General features: G+C 40.6%; 1 protein-coding gene across 1 annotated transcript; it reads left to right on the forward strand.

The window, feature by feature from the left end:
* The first annotated feature begins 4920 nt into the window (after positions 1-4920).
* ano2a (anoctamin 2a) lies at positions 4921-19892 on the forward strand. Its single transcript, XM_078256064.1, has 27 exons — positions 4921-5067; positions 5282-5584; positions 7407-7502; positions 7752-7924; positions 8396-8450; positions 8565-8616; positions 8768-8823; positions 9114-9161; positions 9718-9782; positions 10898-11032; positions 11127-11287; positions 11603-11685; positions 12291-12302; positions 12577-12651; positions 12758-12814; positions 13374-13448; positions 13920-14121; positions 14357-14468; positions 14556-14613; positions 14718-14818; positions 14942-15105; positions 15256-15408; positions 15641-15693; positions 16228-16406; positions 16642-16747; positions 18063-18633; positions 18766-19892. The coding sequence occupies exons 1-27, from the start codon at positions 4921-4923 to the stop codon at positions 19401-19403; spliced, it is 3930 nt and encodes a 1309-aa protein (XP_078112190.1). The 3' UTR covers positions 19404-19892.
* Positions 19893-20458: the final 566 nt, after the last annotated feature.

Consider the following 20458-nt stretch of genomic DNA (forward strand, 5'->3'; position numbering starts at 1 on the left):
TTTCCATCCAGAGGAGTAGAGGGGAAACAACTCTGTGCTGTGTTTTCAAGGTGTAGTGCAGGGAAATATGATCCGCCGTGAGCACGGTGTATTTTATTTAGAAAATTAACCGGATTGTTATTTTGTTTCTGTGCTCAACTTCCTGTCCCGCACTATCTGCCATGTGCTGAATTGCTGCGGAGCTCTCCGGCATCCGGCAAAAATAGAAGCTCTGCGTATCTGCACCGGAGGGCTATGGACCGCCGGAGCTGGGACGCAGTCGGAACGCAGCCGTTCTGCAGTCAGTGGAAATACACACATTGACTTTAATGGAAACCGAATGACTCCGCCGCCGTTCCGGAGCCGTTACGCAGCCGTTCCGCATCCAGTGGAAATTGGGGCCAATTTTGGCCAATTGGAGGTGGTTGTGCCAGACTCCCGCATTTGGCTGAGTCTTGCGCTATCTAATCTGCCAGAGGGAGCGCAAGAGTGCGGTTGTGAAGTTTAACGTTGGTAGTCCCCAGAGAAGAAGTTAGTAATTTCATGGCTCTGATTAGAACCCAAATTGAAACGTAAGCAACTAAAATTGCAGAATGTTAGAACATTGTGTCAAATTGGTCATTATTACTGTTAAACTTTATAAAGTGTCAGGTTTAGTTCCATCATAGTGTAAATAGTGTCAAAAAACATTAGCTGACGTTGCTGTTCAGTAGCTAGCTCAGAGATTATCGGCTAATGAAATTACTGATTTAGCAGGGGGGGGTTTAACACTTTTGCAAGGCACTATATCCATGTCACATTCTCATAAGGGGCTGAACCCCCCTAAAAGTGTGATCCTAGAATCGCCCCTGACGTAATACATACTTATTAGACTACATTTTCACAGTTGCACAAACGCAAAGGGTTGCTGATACAAGTTGCTTTTCTCCATTTCAAGTAATAATAATTAAAAGCTTTGTTGTTGTTGTTGTTGTTGTTGTTGTTTTTCTGTTATCTCAGATGTGTGCCTGCAGAGGGTAGGCAGGTTTAATATCACGTATAGTCACCTGTCTAGTCTCTCACACACACACACACACACACACACACACACACACACACACACACACACCTTTCATCGGTAATGCCTCACAGCTTCTTTCCCTCCTGTACGAAACGGTCAGGGAATTAGCTGCCCTGTGTGCGCGAGCGTGTTAAGCCAGGGGTTCCGGGAACGCGCGCGGATTGTCCACCATCTCAGTCCATCGTCAGGCTGTGCACCTCGCGCGTCTTATCATCCACCTCCATAGCGAAGCATTGATCCTTCACGAGCACTGGTGAGTCCGCTTTTTCGCTTTTCTTTTGTGAAGTGTGATAAATAGTACGCACTTGACCTTCATCATTTTTACTGTCATTTATATCCCCTGTTGTCGGCTTTAACAGGGTCTGTTTAAAAAAAAAAAAAAAAAAAAAACTTGTTCACTCATTTGTTTGAATTCTAGCTAGCTGCTTGTGTGTAAAGTACCTACTCCATAAGCAAAGCTTGACCTGAACTACTGCGTTTAGTATTTCAATCCCCCTGTGGCTTCAGGGGCGCGTGCTGAGGCTGTTTTTCTCTCTCCATCTGACCATCTGGGTGCCAACTGTTGCGTCCATGAGCGTTTAATTAAATACATTTGTCGAACAGGCAGCTCCTGACAAACTGCTCGTGGATTAATTAGTCAAAATGGAAATGAATTAGTTTGGTGTATAGGCTACTCTGCATCACAGCTTCTTCAGGTGTACTGGTTAAAGTGAAAGTTTGATGCAAGAACATTTGATTTGCACTTCGATTCTTTACATCATTTCAAACTAAAGTATTTGAGTTGTACGTTTCCTGTTGTTGCATTAGAAAGGAAGCAAGCAGCTGTTAAATTTAGCAAATTGTAATCGGCTGTATTACAGGAGAGACCGCATTAGACCGCTCCCGTGTTGCTCTTTGCCACATTAGTATGAGGGTGCAGCTGACTCTCTTGCCTCTGCTGTTGAGCTGTCGGAGAGCTTACAGGCCTTTAAGCCCCGCGCAGAGACGCACACTTGCATTTGTGCATTCCTCTTGTAGGCTACTTTCTTCAGAGTGAACAGGCAGGAAGGATATACAAAATACCATGATTTAGGGCCTTAAAATAAAGGTAGGTAAGGTAGGACTTCTAAGTAAAAATTATAACAAGAAAATATAATAAAACAATATGGTGTTTTTATTACCACAAACATATCCGAGTCTTGCCATGCAAAGTCCTGCCCTTATATATTACAATAAATGTTGTCTTTCCCTTCACATAATGACTACATTGCAGAATTTGTTTTGGGCAGAGGTTATGTGCACTTTAACTATCATTTTCTCCTTTCTTATGAAATATGTCAAAGTAACAGAAAATAGAAACATTATTGTAAGCTGCAAGATTGGGAGAAAAGGTATCATGACTAATACCTCAGTGACTAATGACCACACATGTAGCATGTGGCTAACAGCATATGAGATAAACAAACTCGGACCAATCGATGTTTCTCCAAAAACAACCACAGTTGCACTTATGCACTTACCTGTATAGAACTGTAAAAATCACATCTATAACGCTGTCATCTTGGGATGAAAGATAAATCTGAACGATCATATGAGGGATAAGAAACAAAAATTAATAATTTTGTGCGCACAGAATAAATTTTTTTTTTATTTTGTTGTGTAAAATAATTGATACTTTTACCTCCTTGGGTCTTTAAGAATATTCAAATCAAACAATCGGATAATCACTAATACTTGGATTGCAAGTAGACCTCACTTTGTTTTACAAGGGATATAAGCCAAAAAGTTTGGAACCACCGATCTAAGTGTCCTGATTTATTACCTGACATCTTTTTGACTTGCTGAACTCTGAGAGACATATTCTCCATTTCCGTCTTAGCTCTGTGTTTGCTAACACACGGTAAAACTGGGATTATCCTGATGTGCCTGTGCATATGTAACGTTGACGATTGAAGCCCGCTGTATGTGTGTATGTGTACCCTGTGCATTTTCATGTCTCATGGCTTTCCCCCTGGTGTCTCGAGCAGCTAGAATATATAGTTTAAACTGTCCTGAAACCACTGCTGAATGCATTCCACTTTCTCTTTCACCTGGAATAACACTGAATGTTGGAATCTGTATGGCACCTTTACTTCGGGTTATTAAGATAACCGGTAGGCTATATGCGCTAAATAAGGTTAAAGATGTAAAATACTAAGTGTAGCTTTCACTTCTTACCACCTGATCCCAAGTGACTCAGACCTCAAACTGTAACACTGCATACATTAATACTGTAATTCAAACATAGCAGCATACATTTCCACTACTTGTTTCAAGTCAAAGAAATTAACAGCATTAAAGCTATAGTGCGTAGTTTCTGTCTCCCCCATGAGGAATTCTAAGTAATGACAACAACACTGTCGGCGCATCCACATGATACAAGCCTTCTTCGTGATCGCGCACGAGCCACCACCCCTCCTCCACGCAGTTTCTAGTAGCCAAGGAGACACATGATGGACTCTTCAGAAGAGGTAATTATCTTCACTCGAGCTTCTGCGTGGGAAAGTCACCGGATGACACAATCTTCTGAACATAGCCATACTGAGAAATACAGAGAGAGTTGTGTGGAGCTGATAGTCTTAATTAGCTTTGTAGCAACTCATTTGGCAATGGCTTGAATGTAACGGACGTTCATTAATATCAAAAAGTGACAAGAAAGCTGTAACAGTCAAAGGTGAGAGGTAGTAGTAAAAAGTAGAAATAGTAACAATGTCAGTGTCACTGATGACAACCTGTGACAACCATTATATGATCTCACAATATGTGAATGTGTGTCATTAGAGGAAATATGCAGCCTTAGAATGACTGAGGCTCAATCAAAACATGTCACAAAGCTCTCCCACATCAAATGGGACTGACACACATGTCCAATTAATGGTAGGGACAGAAAACACACAGGCAGTGCACCAACCTATCAGGGCTCTATGTAACTTACAATCATCACTATGCATATGGGTAACAGTATTCTTATCTATTTTGTTGTTTCTGAGCTCGAGGAACAATTGAGAAACTGAAATACACATTTTAGGAAGATTGTCTGTGTTATTTTGTGCACTTTAAATACATCTGCCATATTTTATGTCTGTGGATTCAAGCCTGCGGATGTGCTTCTATTCGTGTGAGACTTAACTACTCGGTTTCCTCTTAACACTTCCTTCTTTATCTCCAAAGAATGAACCCTGTGACAAAATTACCCCAACAGATTGTAAACTGTGCCGCTTGGATTGGAGTGTGAGCTTAATCTGAGCCTACAGCTTCAATTGGGTAAAAAAGAGATGAGACAGCTTAACTTTGGCTCTAAATCAGTCAGTCTTAAACAGCTACTACTGTGTGTGTTTTCAATACACAATATTTGAAAGTAAAATCAAACTAAAATTGTATACCCCTAAAATGTATATTGCTGGCTTAAAATATCTAAAAAAAAATTATATATATATATATATATATATATATATATATATATATATATATATATATATATATATATATATATATATATATATATATATATATATATATATATATCTTATCAACTCTTCAAAATGAAAGAAAACCTGTAGGCTATATTAGTGGTTCAAACAAATGGAAGCACATGTATGCTACTGGGAAACATACTTATGAGTTAATAAGTTATAGTTATCTTGATGATAAAAATGCTTAGTAATAACAAAAAATAAAGGGCATTTCAAACAATATATAAGAAAGTGTATATTGGAAATAGTACCAACCCTGCCTCTAATTGAATATTTCATTTATTTATTTTTTTCAATTACAGCCAGAGCTGCCAGGTCATCCCAACTTCTAAATACTGAACTCTTGTTTTTCTTTTCATGTACCAACAGTGATGAAACGGAAAAGAACGTATGCCTGTCACCAAAGAAATGAGTGAGTCGTCGTCCTTTCACTCAGCGACGCTTGTGTCATTGGCCCGATCGCTGTCCGGGCTTGGGCTTGATGCCGCCAACGGAGGCCCTATCACCCCTCTTGACAATGATGAGCCCCCTCCTCCGGTAATGGTCTCCTCAGAATGCTAACACTCACATCCTGAAGCCCTAACAACCTGCAGCAATATGTCAGCTCACGTTTCCACTCCCTGAGCTGACACACACAGAGCATTACCTAGTTGTTATGCTCTTACATTATAGTACTCCTGAAATTCCCTACTTGTAACCCTCATCACTCACCTCATTAATTACCTGTATGTGCTTTTATGTGTTTGTGTAGGAGTCTGGCATCGATCTAGGCCCTGGGCTTTTTTTTGCCGATGGCAAGAGAAAAGTGGACTACGTCCTCTGCTACAAATACAAAAAAAGGCGGGCATCTAAGGCACGCCTTTCCATTGCATCCAATGGAAGTATACCCTTTTCGATGCCGGGCCGTTGTGAAACGGAAGTAGAGTCTGGGGAGGCAGGTGCACCTGCAGGAGATGAGGAGTCAAAGCTGTCTGAGGAGGAAAAGGCTATAATGAGGGAGGAGTTTGAAGCGGGTCTACTGGAAGCTGGACTACAGCTAGAGCGTGATAAAATGGTGCGTATCTGCTTTTACACTGCTTTCACAATGATTATTTTTTCTGCTGTACAGTCCTATAGACATTTATGAGTCCGAGCCGTCCTTAAGTGATTTTGCTGACCACAAATCCTGTGATTGGACGGCTGCCAAACAGGTTAAGGATAAGACTCAGCCTTTCCCTGGAGGCTATGCCTGCACTCTAATAAAAAGAGAAAATCGATTGATATCAGTGCTATAATATAGGATGATATAGTAATAACAAACACAATTATAACAATGAGAGGTATGTTGCATGTCTTTTGTCATGTACAGCAGGGGTATTCAACCTTTTTTAAGCCAAGGACCCCTTAACTGAAAGAGAGATTTTATAATAAATCATGTTTTAATGTTAAACATTGAATTGAAAGCACAGTGAATCCTTAGGATGAACTGTATCTGTGGGTGGCTACCTTAGTGACTACCTTATCTATAGGCCAGTAAGCCTATCATCAATGTGTTTTTTTCACAGATAGGCTGATATGTATTTGCTAATAATATATTGGATTCATGTTAAGTTGAAAGAAAGTTTATAATATGGAGGCACCCCTGCAGTAACTCCGAGGACCCCTAAGGGTCCCGAACCCCCTGTTGAAGATCGCTGATGTACAGTATAGTATGTTGTGTGTTTCTTTTGTTTGTATTCTATATGAGTGTGCACATGCATGTTTGTGTGTGTATGTCTGTGTGTATTTGTGTCTGTCTGTATGTATGTAGATGTGAGATGTTTGTGCGTTAAATCAGCTGCTGTTTTGGTTGAAGATTAAGAACGCTGACAGTAAGTGTGAAGCCAAAGGCCAGATTATAGGGCCTTATTAGAGAGTGATCCATTACTCGGAGGTGTGTGTGCCACTGGCACATGGAAGTGAATTGGTGGATTTTATTTTGATTATGCTGTACTCTACCAGTATGTCAAACAATCAAATACGATTCAGAAACTGAACAGTGAAGGATTCATTTGAATACAGTATTTAGCGTTGTGGATCAAGGTATGCATAGGCCCTGTTGTGGATTACAATTTGAGTAAATTGAGTGAGTACAGTTACTTTAAAACATATATGTTTGTTTTGTATAATCTCACGTTGAAGCCAAACTTTGGAAATCATCTTCTATATAGTGGTAAAACTATGCATCTTTTTAATCAAAATTCATCTCCTCAAGGATCTTGATCTGATTTTGTTTTTATTTATATTTTCCTTACCTTTAACATTTTAATAACTTCTGATCAGAATAAGAGTAGCTTGACAGTGTACAAAGTCTGGTGATAGATTGTAATGCTACCACCAGAAAATTGCTGGTAAACACACAACATTAGAGGTGTAGCAGTTATTGTTTTAGCCCGTGCAGTTGTATCTGCCCTCCACAAAAGTCATTACACTAATTGTAATGGGCAGGTTGTAATTCAGTGGTTCAGAAGCTCGGTGATAGCTTGTCCCTTTTCACATGATCAAAATTGATGACATCATGTACCATTTCCAACATAATCTGTACTAAGTTTCAATACTTGAGAGGATTGGGAGGTTCTGGGCTTGAAATAATGGGATTCCCTACAAAACAGCCTCATTATAACACAAAGTAGCATACTTACAGGTTTAGGATAGGCTCATCTGGCTGCCTCAGGTCAAGTAGCAGGAGCACTTGCATGCAAAAACAAATGGAAGTGAAGAAGACAGATACACAGTTTATCCATAGAGGTCTGTAATCCAAATCTAATTTGACAGGTTATGTTATGACGTTATGGATATAGTGTTTTTTCTGTTCAAATTTCACATTAATCTGTGTTAATGTGTGTGTTTATGTGCAGAGAGCAAATTGCATATGGGTTATTCGGCTGCACATCCCATGGCCAACACTCAGTCGAGAAGCAGAGCTTCAGAAGATCAAAGTTGCTGTGAAAAAGGTCAGCAGCAATATACACACCCTGGTCCTTAATATTCTAGTTTTATGTAACATGTTTGCAGAAGATTAATTTGGGTGCACATCACAATTCCATTTTAAGTCTAAGGAGTTCTACAGAAAGCTGTATAACGTGACAGGATAGGTGGGTCAATATCTATAGTGATATGACACAGATATGTGTAAGGTGTTGGATACAACATAGTGTATTGCATTTCATCCGACTGTTTCCATGTTTGTTTTCATCAAACAGAAGTGTGAATTGCGGAAACGGATGGGCATTGCTGGGATGTGGGATTCCATTATTGGCAAAGTCAACATACCGTTTCAACCAGATGTCCCTGACTTTGACATCCACAGAGACTCACAGACACGCGTCCACTTCAAAACCCTCAAACACCATTTTATCAGAGACAAGCTCCACCTGTGAGTACCCGGACTGTCACGCTCACTTGCACACATGTACTGTAGCGGAATGGTATCAAAAAACTAACCCACTTTAGAAGTTGCCCTTGGCTGGGGACACACATGCCTTTCAGTTCAGACATGGTCAGTGATTTAGATAACACCCTACTATCTAAATCACCTGCAGGCTGTGTGCTTTCATCATCCTTATCATAACATGGTGGAGCTTTCACATAAATTAGATTTTTACTGTCACACTACTGAAATGCTACTGGGACACAACAAGTGACAAGATAAGCTTAACAGTAACAGTAACTTCTTTAGCTTGACCGAATTATTTGATTCAACAAACAAAAAAACACTTTAATTTGGGAAATGTGAAAGTGTGAACAGTGATCCCACTACTCATTCATCCATAACTTTGGTGAACAAGTCTATTGTTAATATTAAACTCACATTAGGTCTGTGACTGCTTCTTGTCATTTACTGCAGGTACGACATCAAGTCAACAGACACCGTATTCGACAACGCAACACGCAGCAGAATAGTGAGTCCAGAATAAAAATATTATATAATATAATATAATTTTATATTATGAGGAATATTTTGGATATGTATCTGAGCTCACACACAATTTGGACTATGCTTTGTTTGTGTCTAGGTGGCTGAGATTATTTCACGCACTACCTGCAGACAAACTTGCCAAACCACTGGTGAGGTCTAACTTTTGCATTGGTTTTATTCTCCTTTTTCATACCATTCACATGCATGCTGTTAGTCAAATTACATGCTGCCGGTTTCCGTATGCTATCAGTCACAAAACTATATATCTCCATGACACTGTGTTGCACTTTGTGTCATAAGGCATCAGCTCATTATTGGCTCGGGGTGTCTACGACTCTGCCTTCCCTCTGCATGATGTGAGTATTACAGAAATAACACTGGACAATGTGAAAATATATTTGTGTGTGCTACATCTACTGTACACAAAGGACTTTATTGTGTCGTACAGGACAGGTTAGTCAATATATTTACAGTATGAACGTTTATGGAAATGGGGAAAAAGGGACCATCTGAACAATTTTATTGGAAAAATACTTTTAAAATACTTTTCCAAGCCCTAAACTGCCATTATGATTATGCATAAAATGTGGCATACTGTTAGGCAGTGTATCTCTATTGAAAGAACTGCTAACTTTTTTTTCTTTAGGGGTCGTTCACAAGGAGAGGACGAAAGGATCAGCGAAATGACAGACAGGTGAGTTGAGTGGGTCTAATGGGTCTTTGACAAAGTGTTTGCAAACTGCCTAGCAATCAGGTCATGACTGTTCTGTATTTCATCACCTTTAATTTGTCATCTACTAGCTTGACCTTTGTGAGTTGATTCTGAAAGCAGTGATGAGCGCTCTGACACGAAGCAGGGTTCAGTTCTGAAGTTTAATGAAACACACAAGAGTATATATTGTCAGTCACATATTGCTCCAGTCATTTTGATGACGTGAGAGTAGATAGATAAGAAAGCATCACCGGAGCAAGGTTGGGTTCACACAGTTCAATTGTGCCAGGTAGTGAAGCAGGTGCTACAAATTATATTAAGGCCAGAAGAAAAAGGCTAGTTTCAATCTGAAAAAATTGCCTCAAGTGATTCACTTGGGGAAAAACATCTGATTGTGCATTGTCAAATTAAATGTAATTGTAGAACTGGTGTACATTTATTTGAATAAATCAGCCTAGTTCCTACAGTATATTAATAATCTAAAGTACCTGTCATTAACTTGTGATACTCCTGTGGCGTGTGCTCGGATGTCTTTCAGCTCCTCCATGAAGAATGGGCTAACTATGGAGTCATGCATAAATACCAGCCTGTGGACCTGATCAGGTAGAGCAGTTAGTGCCAACATAAATAAAAGTCTAGTTATAGCTGTAGTTTGAGACTGCAATGTTCATTACAGTCACTAACACCAAACTGACCAGACTGAACAGATATACTGATGATTTTGCTTTTCGTACCAGTGTGGCTATATACGTAAAGATTCTCCTGACGGTGATGCCAGAGAAAATGCTATGGTGTTATTAAAACACTTTGGCCTGAGAGTAGTTAAACATGAAAGCTTATAGAGGGTCTAAAATGGAAAGGATCCACAAGCCACTATAGCCACTTTCCGACCAAGTAGTTACAGGAACGTAGTTATAGGAACAGTCCACTTCTAAACAGTTCTACTAACTACTCTCCCTCAAAACCAGTTTTGCCATTTGCATTCACACTGGCCAAGTGGCCATAGGAACTGGTAGGAGCAGTAAGGGAGTGACGCAAGCACGGCAACGGTCTTTATAGCGTCGTCACTTGACCTTAGCACTACATTAAAGAATAAACGGAGTTTGAACGGCGGCGTTTAAAGACTAGGTTGGAATACTTAACAGAGAAACACAGAAGACGAAGGCTCCAGTGTAATATGATCCTAATTAATATGATGGAAGAAGATAGAAGAAAAGAGCGCAACAGGCAAACGAAACGACGGGGAAGTTTAACTAGCATTAACAATTAGCTGGTTGAATGTGTGATGTTTGTCTTATGAGTTAGCATAAGTAGGCGAATTGCAACAGACAGTGAAGAATATGTACTGTTTGTGTTTCAGGCGTTGCTAGGTCACTAAGGGTTCCTATGTGGAAAAGGGAAAAGGAAAAAGACCCTGCCCTGAAGTAGGAGCTGAAAGAGTTACAGGAACTGCGGTCAGAGGAACTTAATAATCCCCAAATTGGTCCAGTCGGAACACGAGAAAAAAAGGGTTATAGGAACGTTATGTTCTAGGAACTGCAAAAATCCCTCCGGTCGGAAAGCGGCTTATTTTGGCAAGGCTCTATAATGGACTAAAAAGTTGGTTAGGTGAAGGTTTTGACATGATGGTGACACTAGACTTTATTGGGATAATGTGGCCTGTAGCTGGGACCTGCAAACCCAGGCAGCTAGTTGATACATTGGCCTTTTCTTAACAGGAAGTACTTTGGAGAGCAGATTGGTTTGTATTTTGCCTGGCTGGGTGTTTATACTCAGCTCCTCATCCCTCCCTCTGTACTGGGCATCATTGTCTTCCTGTACGGCATATTCACTGTGGATGACAATGTGCCAAGGTAGGCAGATAAAAAAAACTCTTCAAACTTATGGATGCTCATTAAAAGCACATTATAGTATTACCATACATGTGCTTTTCTTTGTGTTGTTCAGCCAGGAGACATGTGATGACAACCTGAACATCACCATGTGTCCACTGTGTGATGTAGTGTGTGACTACTGGCGTCTGAGTACAGTGTGCTCACTGGCCCGAGCGTCATACCTGTTCGACAATGGAGCCACTGTCCTCTTTGCCATTTTCATGTCTCTGTGGGGTAGGTATACATTCTAATGCGCTTTTCTGATCACGTTAGGGCAGGTTTATGTCAGTAGACCAGCTCCTAGACACTGACAGGAGGAGTGACAGGGAGAGTATGCATGATTGGAGTGAGTGAAACTGTATGTTCACAGATGTATGTACGTAGATATCAACATCAAGCTGCTCTGCATGTAAATGTACTATATACAGTACGTACATGTATTCCTGCATTTTCCTGTGTGGTCAAACCAAAGGTCAGTGTTTATTTTTTTAAAGCCAATTATTTTAGGAATACAGTATTTGAATATTTCTTCTGTGTGTCTTCTTGTAGCTGCTTGTTTCCTTGAGCACTGGAAAAGGCGACAGATGTGTCTCAAACATATGTGGGACCTGACGAGCTTGGAGGATGAGGAGGTACAAAAATATATTTATGCACAATCAAGAATTCTGTACTGTGCAATAAACATACATTATTTTAGAATAGACTCAGTCAGAGCCTTTTACTGCTTTGCCATTATGAGTATGAACCTTTGAGTCTATCTTTTTAGCTTTCTGTTTTCATAACTCCCGTGTGTTAAAGTGCCATGTCAATAAGGATGAAGGTGTCAGCCTCGTGGCCCAGGTCAATCATGACGACAGTTGTGGTTTGCCTTGCAGATTATCATTTGTGTCAGAACAGTGTCCTCCCCCTAACACACACACATATGCACATACACATGGCCACCATTGTCTTTGTATTTATTTGAAACCACACTGCTGCCACTTGCCAGGACACTCTTGTAAAAGAGATTTGTAATCTCAAGGAGTTTTTTTTATCCTGGTTAAAGGTTTGAATGAAAAAAAAAACAATGCATCAACGCCACTCTTTACCCTGTAAACGGCTGTAATGGGATTGGTCTCTTCTTAAAACAGTGCACTTGCTGATGACACAGCAGGGAAACAACATAAACAATCACGTAACTCTCCCCCCCCCCCCTCTCTTTCTCTCTTTCATGTATTTCTGTCTCTGCTGCCTGAAGGAGCGAGTCCAGGTGGGCAAGTTTCTATGCCTATTAAACATACCCACAATCTGGTTTAAGAAGCTGTATTATTAATGTATTTCATTTCATACATTCAAAAAATGTCTTGGCTATTTTTTGGAATATATATAAGCAGTTTAAAATCTGATCAATTCTGTAGCTGTAACTGCTGTCTGCAGCTACCGTACTGTAAAGTTGTGATATAAGGATTTTTGTCTCGGCGGTTGTGATCCGTTACTTTTGGTGCTGTCCCATGTGTTTTAACGTGTGCATGTGTGTGCTGCAGGAGGAGCTGAGGCCTGAATATGAAGAAGCTGTACAGGAGAAAAAAGATAAGGTTAAAGCAACGTCTAAGAAGAAGGTATTGTACCTGAGTGTGTGTTTCAGATACAATTTCTATGACTTGTGACACTAATTGTTTTAATGACAAATGTTTCTTTTTTTTTCTTTTTTTTACTCTGTTGCAGTTAATTCATGCTGGGGAGGGTATAGATGGAGAAAAAGACCAGATGCTGGCCTCGCAGGTAGGTTTCACTGCATGTCAACACATACCTGAAATGAAAGAACATTATGTGGACAGAGTTGATTGGAGGAGAGGGCAGGGCTGTTACACTGAGGTGATTTACACTTGCTTCATCCTGAATGCTAACACAGATCTCACTTATTTGATTCCATTACACTCAGTGAAGGTAAACAACGTTATCAATACAAGCAAATATTACTTCCCGTCTAAGTTTTTCATCTTCAGTAATGTTATTACAAACTAAGTCTGTATGAGTTTATGTCGGTGCACAAAAAGGAAACTCCCTTCACCTACAGTGGGTGGTTGAGTCCAAAGCTGCTTACCTGCCTGAGATTAGCCCAGATTACTGATGGAGAGAAAAAAGGGAGGAGGGAGAGGAAGAAGGGGAGGGGAGGGGATGTCACAGAAAACAAAGTGTGTGTGCAGAACATGTATTACTGCATATCACATACTGTACATGCATTAAAGCATATACCAATGTGTGTGTGTGTGTGTGTGTGTGTGTGTGTGTGTGTGTGTGTGTGTGTTTACACATGTAATATGCATGTCTTTCTTGACAGCAGGAACCAGACTCCCTGGACATTGAGGATCACCTGTCAGGTTATCTCATCAATGTGTCTACCCTACTACTACTGGTACTGCTTTCACATCACACAATATTCTATGATAACTGTCCGTTTTTGTGAGGCATCAGGCATTTAACAGAAATCAGCAGTTTTATCCTTCCACCATAATGTTTGTGAATGTATCTACATAAATTCTTCCCTGTTTCCCATATTATATCCATTCATGTCTCATTAATTTAGTGTCAACAGTAGTGACCCTAAATCTGTGCGAGCAGCGTTTTTTATTGTGTGAAACAATTCACTTTACTCCAGACATTAAATATCAAAATAAAAAATATAAAATAATAACAGAAAGATATAACAATTATAAGAGAGAAAGGAGGAAGAAAAAGATAGAAATAAATATTTACATGTGCCAAATATTAAAAAAGACACTGTAACGATAAAGAATTGTCATGAACGAAAACAAATATTCTTCAATACCAGAGTCTTGTCATCTAACTTTTTAATGTTGTGGGCGTGTGTGTTGTGTGTGTTCAGATCTTCGTAACCTTCTCAGCAGTGTTTGGGGTGGCAGTTTATCGCATCTGCATGTTAAGTGTGTGGTCCATGAACCCTGATCCTGAAGCCAAGGCCAGCGTGAGGATGACCGTCACCACCACAGGCATCATTCTAAATATGCTGGTCGTTCTGGTGTTGGAAGAAGTCTATGGAGCGATCGCTGTGTGGCTGACTGAACTGGGTATTGAATATACCAGTTACAGAGTAAATGGTTAAATAGGGAAGCCTTACAACTCACAGTTAGCTTAGCTCTGCTGTGTTATAGCAGAACAAACAAACATTTGTGGAGTAAAAAGATTTCAGCTTGAAAGGCCATGTTACTGATTTTAGGAAGCACACTTACTACAATTGAAATATAGCATTATGAGCAAGTGAGCCTAACATGGTGTGTTTACATTGTGTCTCCTATCCAATAGAACTTCCTAAGACAAAGGAAGAGTTTGAAGAGAAGCTGATCTTTAAGTCTTTCTTCCTCAAGTCCATGAATGCCTTTGCACCTATTTTCTATGTGGCCTTTTTTAAGGGCAGGTGTGTGTATCATAAAATCTTACTTCTCTCACTTACCATTGTCCGTCTTTGCTCCTTATCATGTGACTTGGTCCTCTCTTTATACAGGTTTGGTGGGCGGCCTGGCGATTATGTTTACGTCTTTGGAGACTATCGCATGGAGGAGGTATGTTCAGTTATACACATTAGTGGTTAGGGTTCATTTGTATGTATATGTAGAGTAAATGTGTATCTGTGACTTGAGTAAATGTGTGTGTTTTTTTCCCACAGTGCGCTCCACCAGGCTGCCTCATCGAGTTGTGCATCCAGCTAAGCATGATCATGCTCGGAAAGCAGCTAATCCAAAACAATGTGTTTGAGGTTCTCATACCGTATGTATATACAGACTTAGAGCCATTTTTTACTTCTGCATACATACATTTCTTGCAAAACTGCTTCATTTACTGAATTTCTAATCTTTGCTATCTTTGCTCTGACTCTATCCTCTTTTGCAGTAAGCTAAAAAAGATGTACAGAACAATACAGGAAGAAAAAGTAAAAAAGAGAGCAGCAGACAATGAAGAGAATGACACAGAAGAGAAGAGACCAAAGCAACAATATGACAAAGATTACACCCTTGAACCCTTTGAAGGCGTGACCCCAGAGTACATGGAAATGAGTGAGTCTCTTGCTCACTCTTTTAATCACTGAATCACTCACTACTGCAAACACACAATATAATTATTTAACTCTGTGTGTGTGTGTGTGTGTGTGTGTGTGTGTGTGTGTGTGTGTGTGTGTGTGTGTGTGCGTGTATTAATATTTACAGTAATCCAGTATGGGTTTGTGTCTCTATTCGTTGCCTCCTTCCCGCTGGCACCAGCGTTCGCTCTGCTTAACAACGTCATTGAGATTCGCCTCGATGCTGCCAAATTTGTCACTGAGATCCGACGGCCTGATGCTGTGAGGTGTAAAGACATAGGTACAGATGAGGCATGAGAGCATGTCCACTCTGTCAGGCTCTGTGTGAATGTGAAACAAGCTATCCCTGAACTTTTAATCACTTTCTTTTCCTTTACTCCATTTTCCCCCTCTGTCCGTCTGTCACTTTTACACACACACACACACACACACACACACACACACACACACACACACACTTACCTTTACCTCTTTGTTTCTTTTCATGCACATGCATGCACATGCATCTCCAGGGATTTGGTACAACATACTCTGTGGAATCAGCAAGTTCTCTGTCATTACCAATGTAAGTGTGTGTGTGTGTGTGTGTGTGTGTGTGTGTGTGTGTGTGTGTTGAGCCAGCACGTGTACAGAAAACCTATTTCTTTCATGTTTGCTTGCTGGCAGTCTTCTTCATCCCTTGCCTTTGTTGGTTCATTGCTACACTTCTTTACACATCACCGCCGCCAACTGTCTATCAGTGGAGTAGCAGAAAACTGGGACTACTCATTAAAACATTTCTCTATAGCACTACTAGTGGTCAGAAATCTCATAGTGTAGCTTTAAGTAATGATTCTGGGTACTGGGCTGAGGCAGTGAGCTGTTTCCTGTTGTACAAAACAGGTCTTTAGGTTTGATCTCTCAGTTGTACAGCTCTATGGAGAGAATTGTGGGTAGATAATATCATTGATGTAAATCTATTTGTTAATCTATACAGTTGAACATAGCTGATAACCAGTCAATGTGCCTGTAGTAACTGCAGTAACTACAGGCACAGTAACTGGTACATGATGACATATCATAATACGGTATTGTCATTTCCACTCCTTTGTCTTCTCAGGCATTTGTCATCTCCTTCACGTCAGAGTTTGTTCCACGAATGGTTTACCAGTACATGTACAGTGTAAATGGCACCATGAATGGCTACACAGAGCACTCACTGTCTTACTTTAATGTCAGCAACTTCGCACCGGGCAGTGCACCCACCACCACCCTGATCACTGGAGTCTCTATGTGCAGGTTAGACTCTTTTAACCTTGACCTTTAAATTCTTGAGCCCAGCAGCTTAACTCTTACTTTACCTAAATCCCAAACTTGACTTGAGTTTTCAGAAACTGTAAACTGTGGGGTTTATAGCAGGGATTTTACTAAGGCAAATTTCTTTCAGAATTACCAGATATTTTTCTATTATTAACTACGTTTACTCATGTTGCTCTAGGTTCCTCCTTGCAAACACACTGTCTGTGTTTTTCAGGTATAAGGACTACAGAGACCCACCGTGGGACCCAGATGCCTACACCTTCTCGAAACAGTATTGGTCTGTCCTGGCTGCAAAATTGGCCTTTGTAATATTCTTCCAGGTATGGAAAAAAATGTTTACAATTGTGCTTATGTTAATGTCAGTCTACAAAGTAGTGTCTGATCTTCAAGTCTTTCTTTCTCATATCCATTAACACCATTGCACCTTAAAGCAGAGACCCTTTTTCTTGCTTCGTTTTTCACCATTGTCTTGTCTTTATTGCTGGCACATACGTAATATTATAGATAATTGATAAGTGATGTGCCAAACCAACTTTTCTCTCCTCATACTGATTCTGATACGTCAACTACTGTAAGAACTCATTGGGAACATTTTTATAAGGTAATACGAGGCCAGAGATAGCTATGCCGCTAGTCTGAAGCCCACTGGTACTGAATCTAATCAGCTTATTTTGGTCACTATCACCCGATACCAAGCCAGCGGAGTGGCCTATATCTTTAGATTGGCGGATTGTAAAGACCATGGACTTTCTTTATGCAGTCAATTAAACCTATAAAACTAAAATATTTTATAGTAAAACAGATGGATGATCGTTTAACTATAGCAGCATTAACTCCAAGCATACTCTTTCAATGTAATTATACTAGAGATACACCGATAGACCGGCCGGTGACCGGAATTGGCCGGTTTTCACGTGCTCGGCCATGACCGGCAGGTCAGTCTGACAAATGCCGATTTCATGCCGGTCAATGCTACAATTAACTGACAACATTAGTTATACGAGTTACAGTTCTCAAGGACGCACACACGCGACAGCACAGTCTCTATTTCCTTTCTCCAACTTTTCCGCCGTGTGTCGCGCGTACCTGCTCGCGGTGTGAAGCGCGTGTCCGCGCTATTCTCGCACATGTAGGGAACCTCGTGAATTAACCTACAACATGTCAGCTGTTTGGAAATTCTTCAGCGTTTGTGCAGAAGATAACAAGTTTGCAATATGCAACACCTGCAAGGAAAAAGTAGAGCGTGGAGGGACGACACCAAAAACCAAAATCACATTTTTTTAGTTGGATATTTGATGTGAAAAGAAGGAAATGGTTCTAACTTTGCACTTTAGATGTGTGTGAATTTCCCACACCAGGAGTAATTTATATAGTTCTATTTTATCTGTTCCATTATCTGTTCAAAAAATGTTCTATGTTCTGTGCAAAATGTTCTATTAAAGAAAAGATAGAAAATAAATATTTGTGTGTGCTGTAAAGTGGTTAGAAAAAATGAAATCAGAGTCGGCTACAATCGGTATCGGCTGGCCTAACTCAAAGAAAATCGGAAATCGGAATCGGATTAGAAAGTTGTAATCGGTGTATCTCTAAATTATACATTGCAAGAAAAATGTTTTCTTGTCTTTTCCCCAACAGAACTTCGCCATGTTCCTCAGCATGTTGGTGGCTTGGATGATCCCAGATGTACCGCGATCTCTGCGGGAACAGCTGAAGAAAGAGAACATGATGCTGATGGAGTTTCTGCTAAATCAAGACCAAGAAGCACGTGCCAAATCTCACCCCTCAAAACGCTCCAATTCCTGCTTCCCCGCCATAGTTGTGATAGAGGCACCACATGAAGAACAAGAGGAGGAGCAAATAGAGGACGAGGAAGAAAGAGTTGAGATCGATCTGGATGAACCAAGAAGGAGCAGTGACAGTGATCCAGAGCGTGGGCAGTCATTCGAAGAAGTTGAAGAAAATAGACAGTTAGAGCGAGGAGGTGAAGAAAAAGATGAGGGTGGAGAGGTAGAAGAGGGAGAAAAGGAAAAAGATGTAGAAGTGAATGAAGAGGTTGGAATGGGGGATAATGAGCAAGAGGTAGGAGAAGAAAAGGATGAAGCAGAACAAATAAAAGAAGAAGAAAAGAAAGTTGAAGAGAAGGCAGTTGAGAAGGAAAACTTTACTGTTGATCTGGATGCCTTCATGAGCGAGCTGGGCCTGTTAGGTGAGAGGAGAAAACGTAATGTATACGTCTACTTTTTGTTTCATGTTTTATCATGTTTTATCTTTCCTCTAAGTAAAGTAATGTTATCTTGTTTGTGTTATGTGATACATTTTTCTGTTTCTTGTCACGTAGATGAGGAACCCTCATCGAGCACAGCTAGAGATACAGAGCTTCCCCGCTCGGAGTCCGAACAGGAGTACCAGAAACACCAGGAGCCTCAGTCTCATCGATCATCTAAAGGAGGCTCATCCCAGAGTCTGAAGGGCTCCAGAGCAGAAATGACAACGTCAGATATTGACACTAGGCCCTTCTCACTAATTGCTCCTCCACCCAGAGAGCCAGCCTCAAGGGCGAAGGCCCGCTGCTCCACCCTGCCTTCTCGCCACAAAGGGGCTGAGGCTTGTTACAGTCTGCCACGGCCCAGCCACTCCACCAGCCTCACCAGGTTCCAGCAGGCAGCCACACTTATTCCCCTGCTTCCACTGGGCTCTTCTTTATCAGCCTCATCCAATCCACTCTCTGCCCCTCACACAGAGTCCCCATCAGCCCAAGAGCCCAAAGCCCCCAGTGAACTATTTACACTGAAAGGCCCTCCGGCTCAACAGCCCCGCTCCAGAGTCAAAGCCCGGAGCTCCACGCTGCCTCCGCGACAAAGAGCCCCTGGTCCTGAAGAGCACTCCACCAAGCCTAGCCATTCCACCAGCTTTACTAAGCTGGAGGATGGCATCCCCCCTTCCCCCAGTGAACTGAAGCGCAACATGCCAATATGAAGGGAGCTGGGTGGCAAGGGAAAGGGACAGAGGTTGGCAGAGGGAGGGGGAGGACTATCCAGATTAGCCTCTCCCGTCTGTGCCTGGAGCCTCACCTCCATCTGTCCTCCCTATCTGGATACATAATACCTGGGGTCTGAAGGAGACCATCCCGATAAACTGAACGTCCTTTTTATCCTCTTAATCTTCATTGTTTTTACCACTCATGGGGTTTAGGGCTGACCCTGACAAGGGGAGTGCTGGACAATTCAGAGAAATACTGCTCTGAAACTCTCCCTGCCATGCCCGTAAACAAAAACACAGGAACTTTAACTCTTTCTATTACTGATTTTTTTGTTTTTGGGTTGTTTTTTCGTTGGTTTGTTTTCACAGCTCAATAGCCACTGCTCCTTTGTTATTTTTAGTCCCACACATGTACATGTATATACAGCACAGCTAGTATCAACACTAGTATAAACACTTATGCTCGTAGATCTACTGTTTATTTTTAGAGGTTTTGATATATATATATATATATAAAAAAATGATTTATTTATATTTAAAATAAATTATAATAAAAGAAGGACATATTTTTGATATCTGTTTTTTCCTTCTGAATTCTCAAAGGTTGTTTTATGTTGCATTTCAGTCTTGTTATCTTTGCCACAAGGGCTACAATTACTGACAGCAAAGGTGACAATTGTATTTTTTTATATTAATTGTATTATTAGTATTAATAATTAATAATTAGTATTATATTTCAGTTTATGTGAAGAAATGACCCATATTCAGCTTATATAAGAGATGTCAAATAACATCATCTCTTTTTTAGAGATGGCAAGCTGAACAAAGTTGTTAACACGAGACTAACAACACACAACACACCATTCCTTACATGTCACTAGTAAATCCTAATTGGGAGATGATGACAGTATCAACACTGATAGGCCTATTGTGTTGTCTCTGTTGCTCCCCTCTGGTGTATGATAAAACACTGAGAAAATATTCAGTGTCTTGTATTTTAATATGGATGCTCAGTTATGTGTTTCTTTACTTTCATATCCCTCTGAAACCTG

The sequence above is a fragment of the Sander vitreus genome, chromosome 8 (assembly GCF_031162955.1).
Source record: "Sander vitreus isolate 19-12246 chromosome 8, sanVit1, whole genome shotgun sequence".
In the NCBI taxonomy this organism is placed as follows: Eukaryota; Metazoa; Chordata; class Actinopteri; order Perciformes; family Percidae; genus Sander; species Sander vitreus.

Coding starts and splice junctions, on each gene's coding strand:
- ano2a (XM_078256064.1), top strand. CDS start 4,921: ATGCCTGTCACCAAAGAAATGAGTGAGTCGTCGTCCTTTCACTCAGCG. Junction 11,288..11,602: donor CATTTTCATGTCTCTGTGGG/GTAGGTATACAT, acceptor GTCTTCTTGTAG/CTGCTTGTTTCCTTGAGCAC. Junction 15,694..16,227: donor AGTTCTCTGTCATTACCAAT/GTAAGTGTGTGT, acceptor TTGTCTTCTCAG/GCATTTGTCATCTCCTTCAC.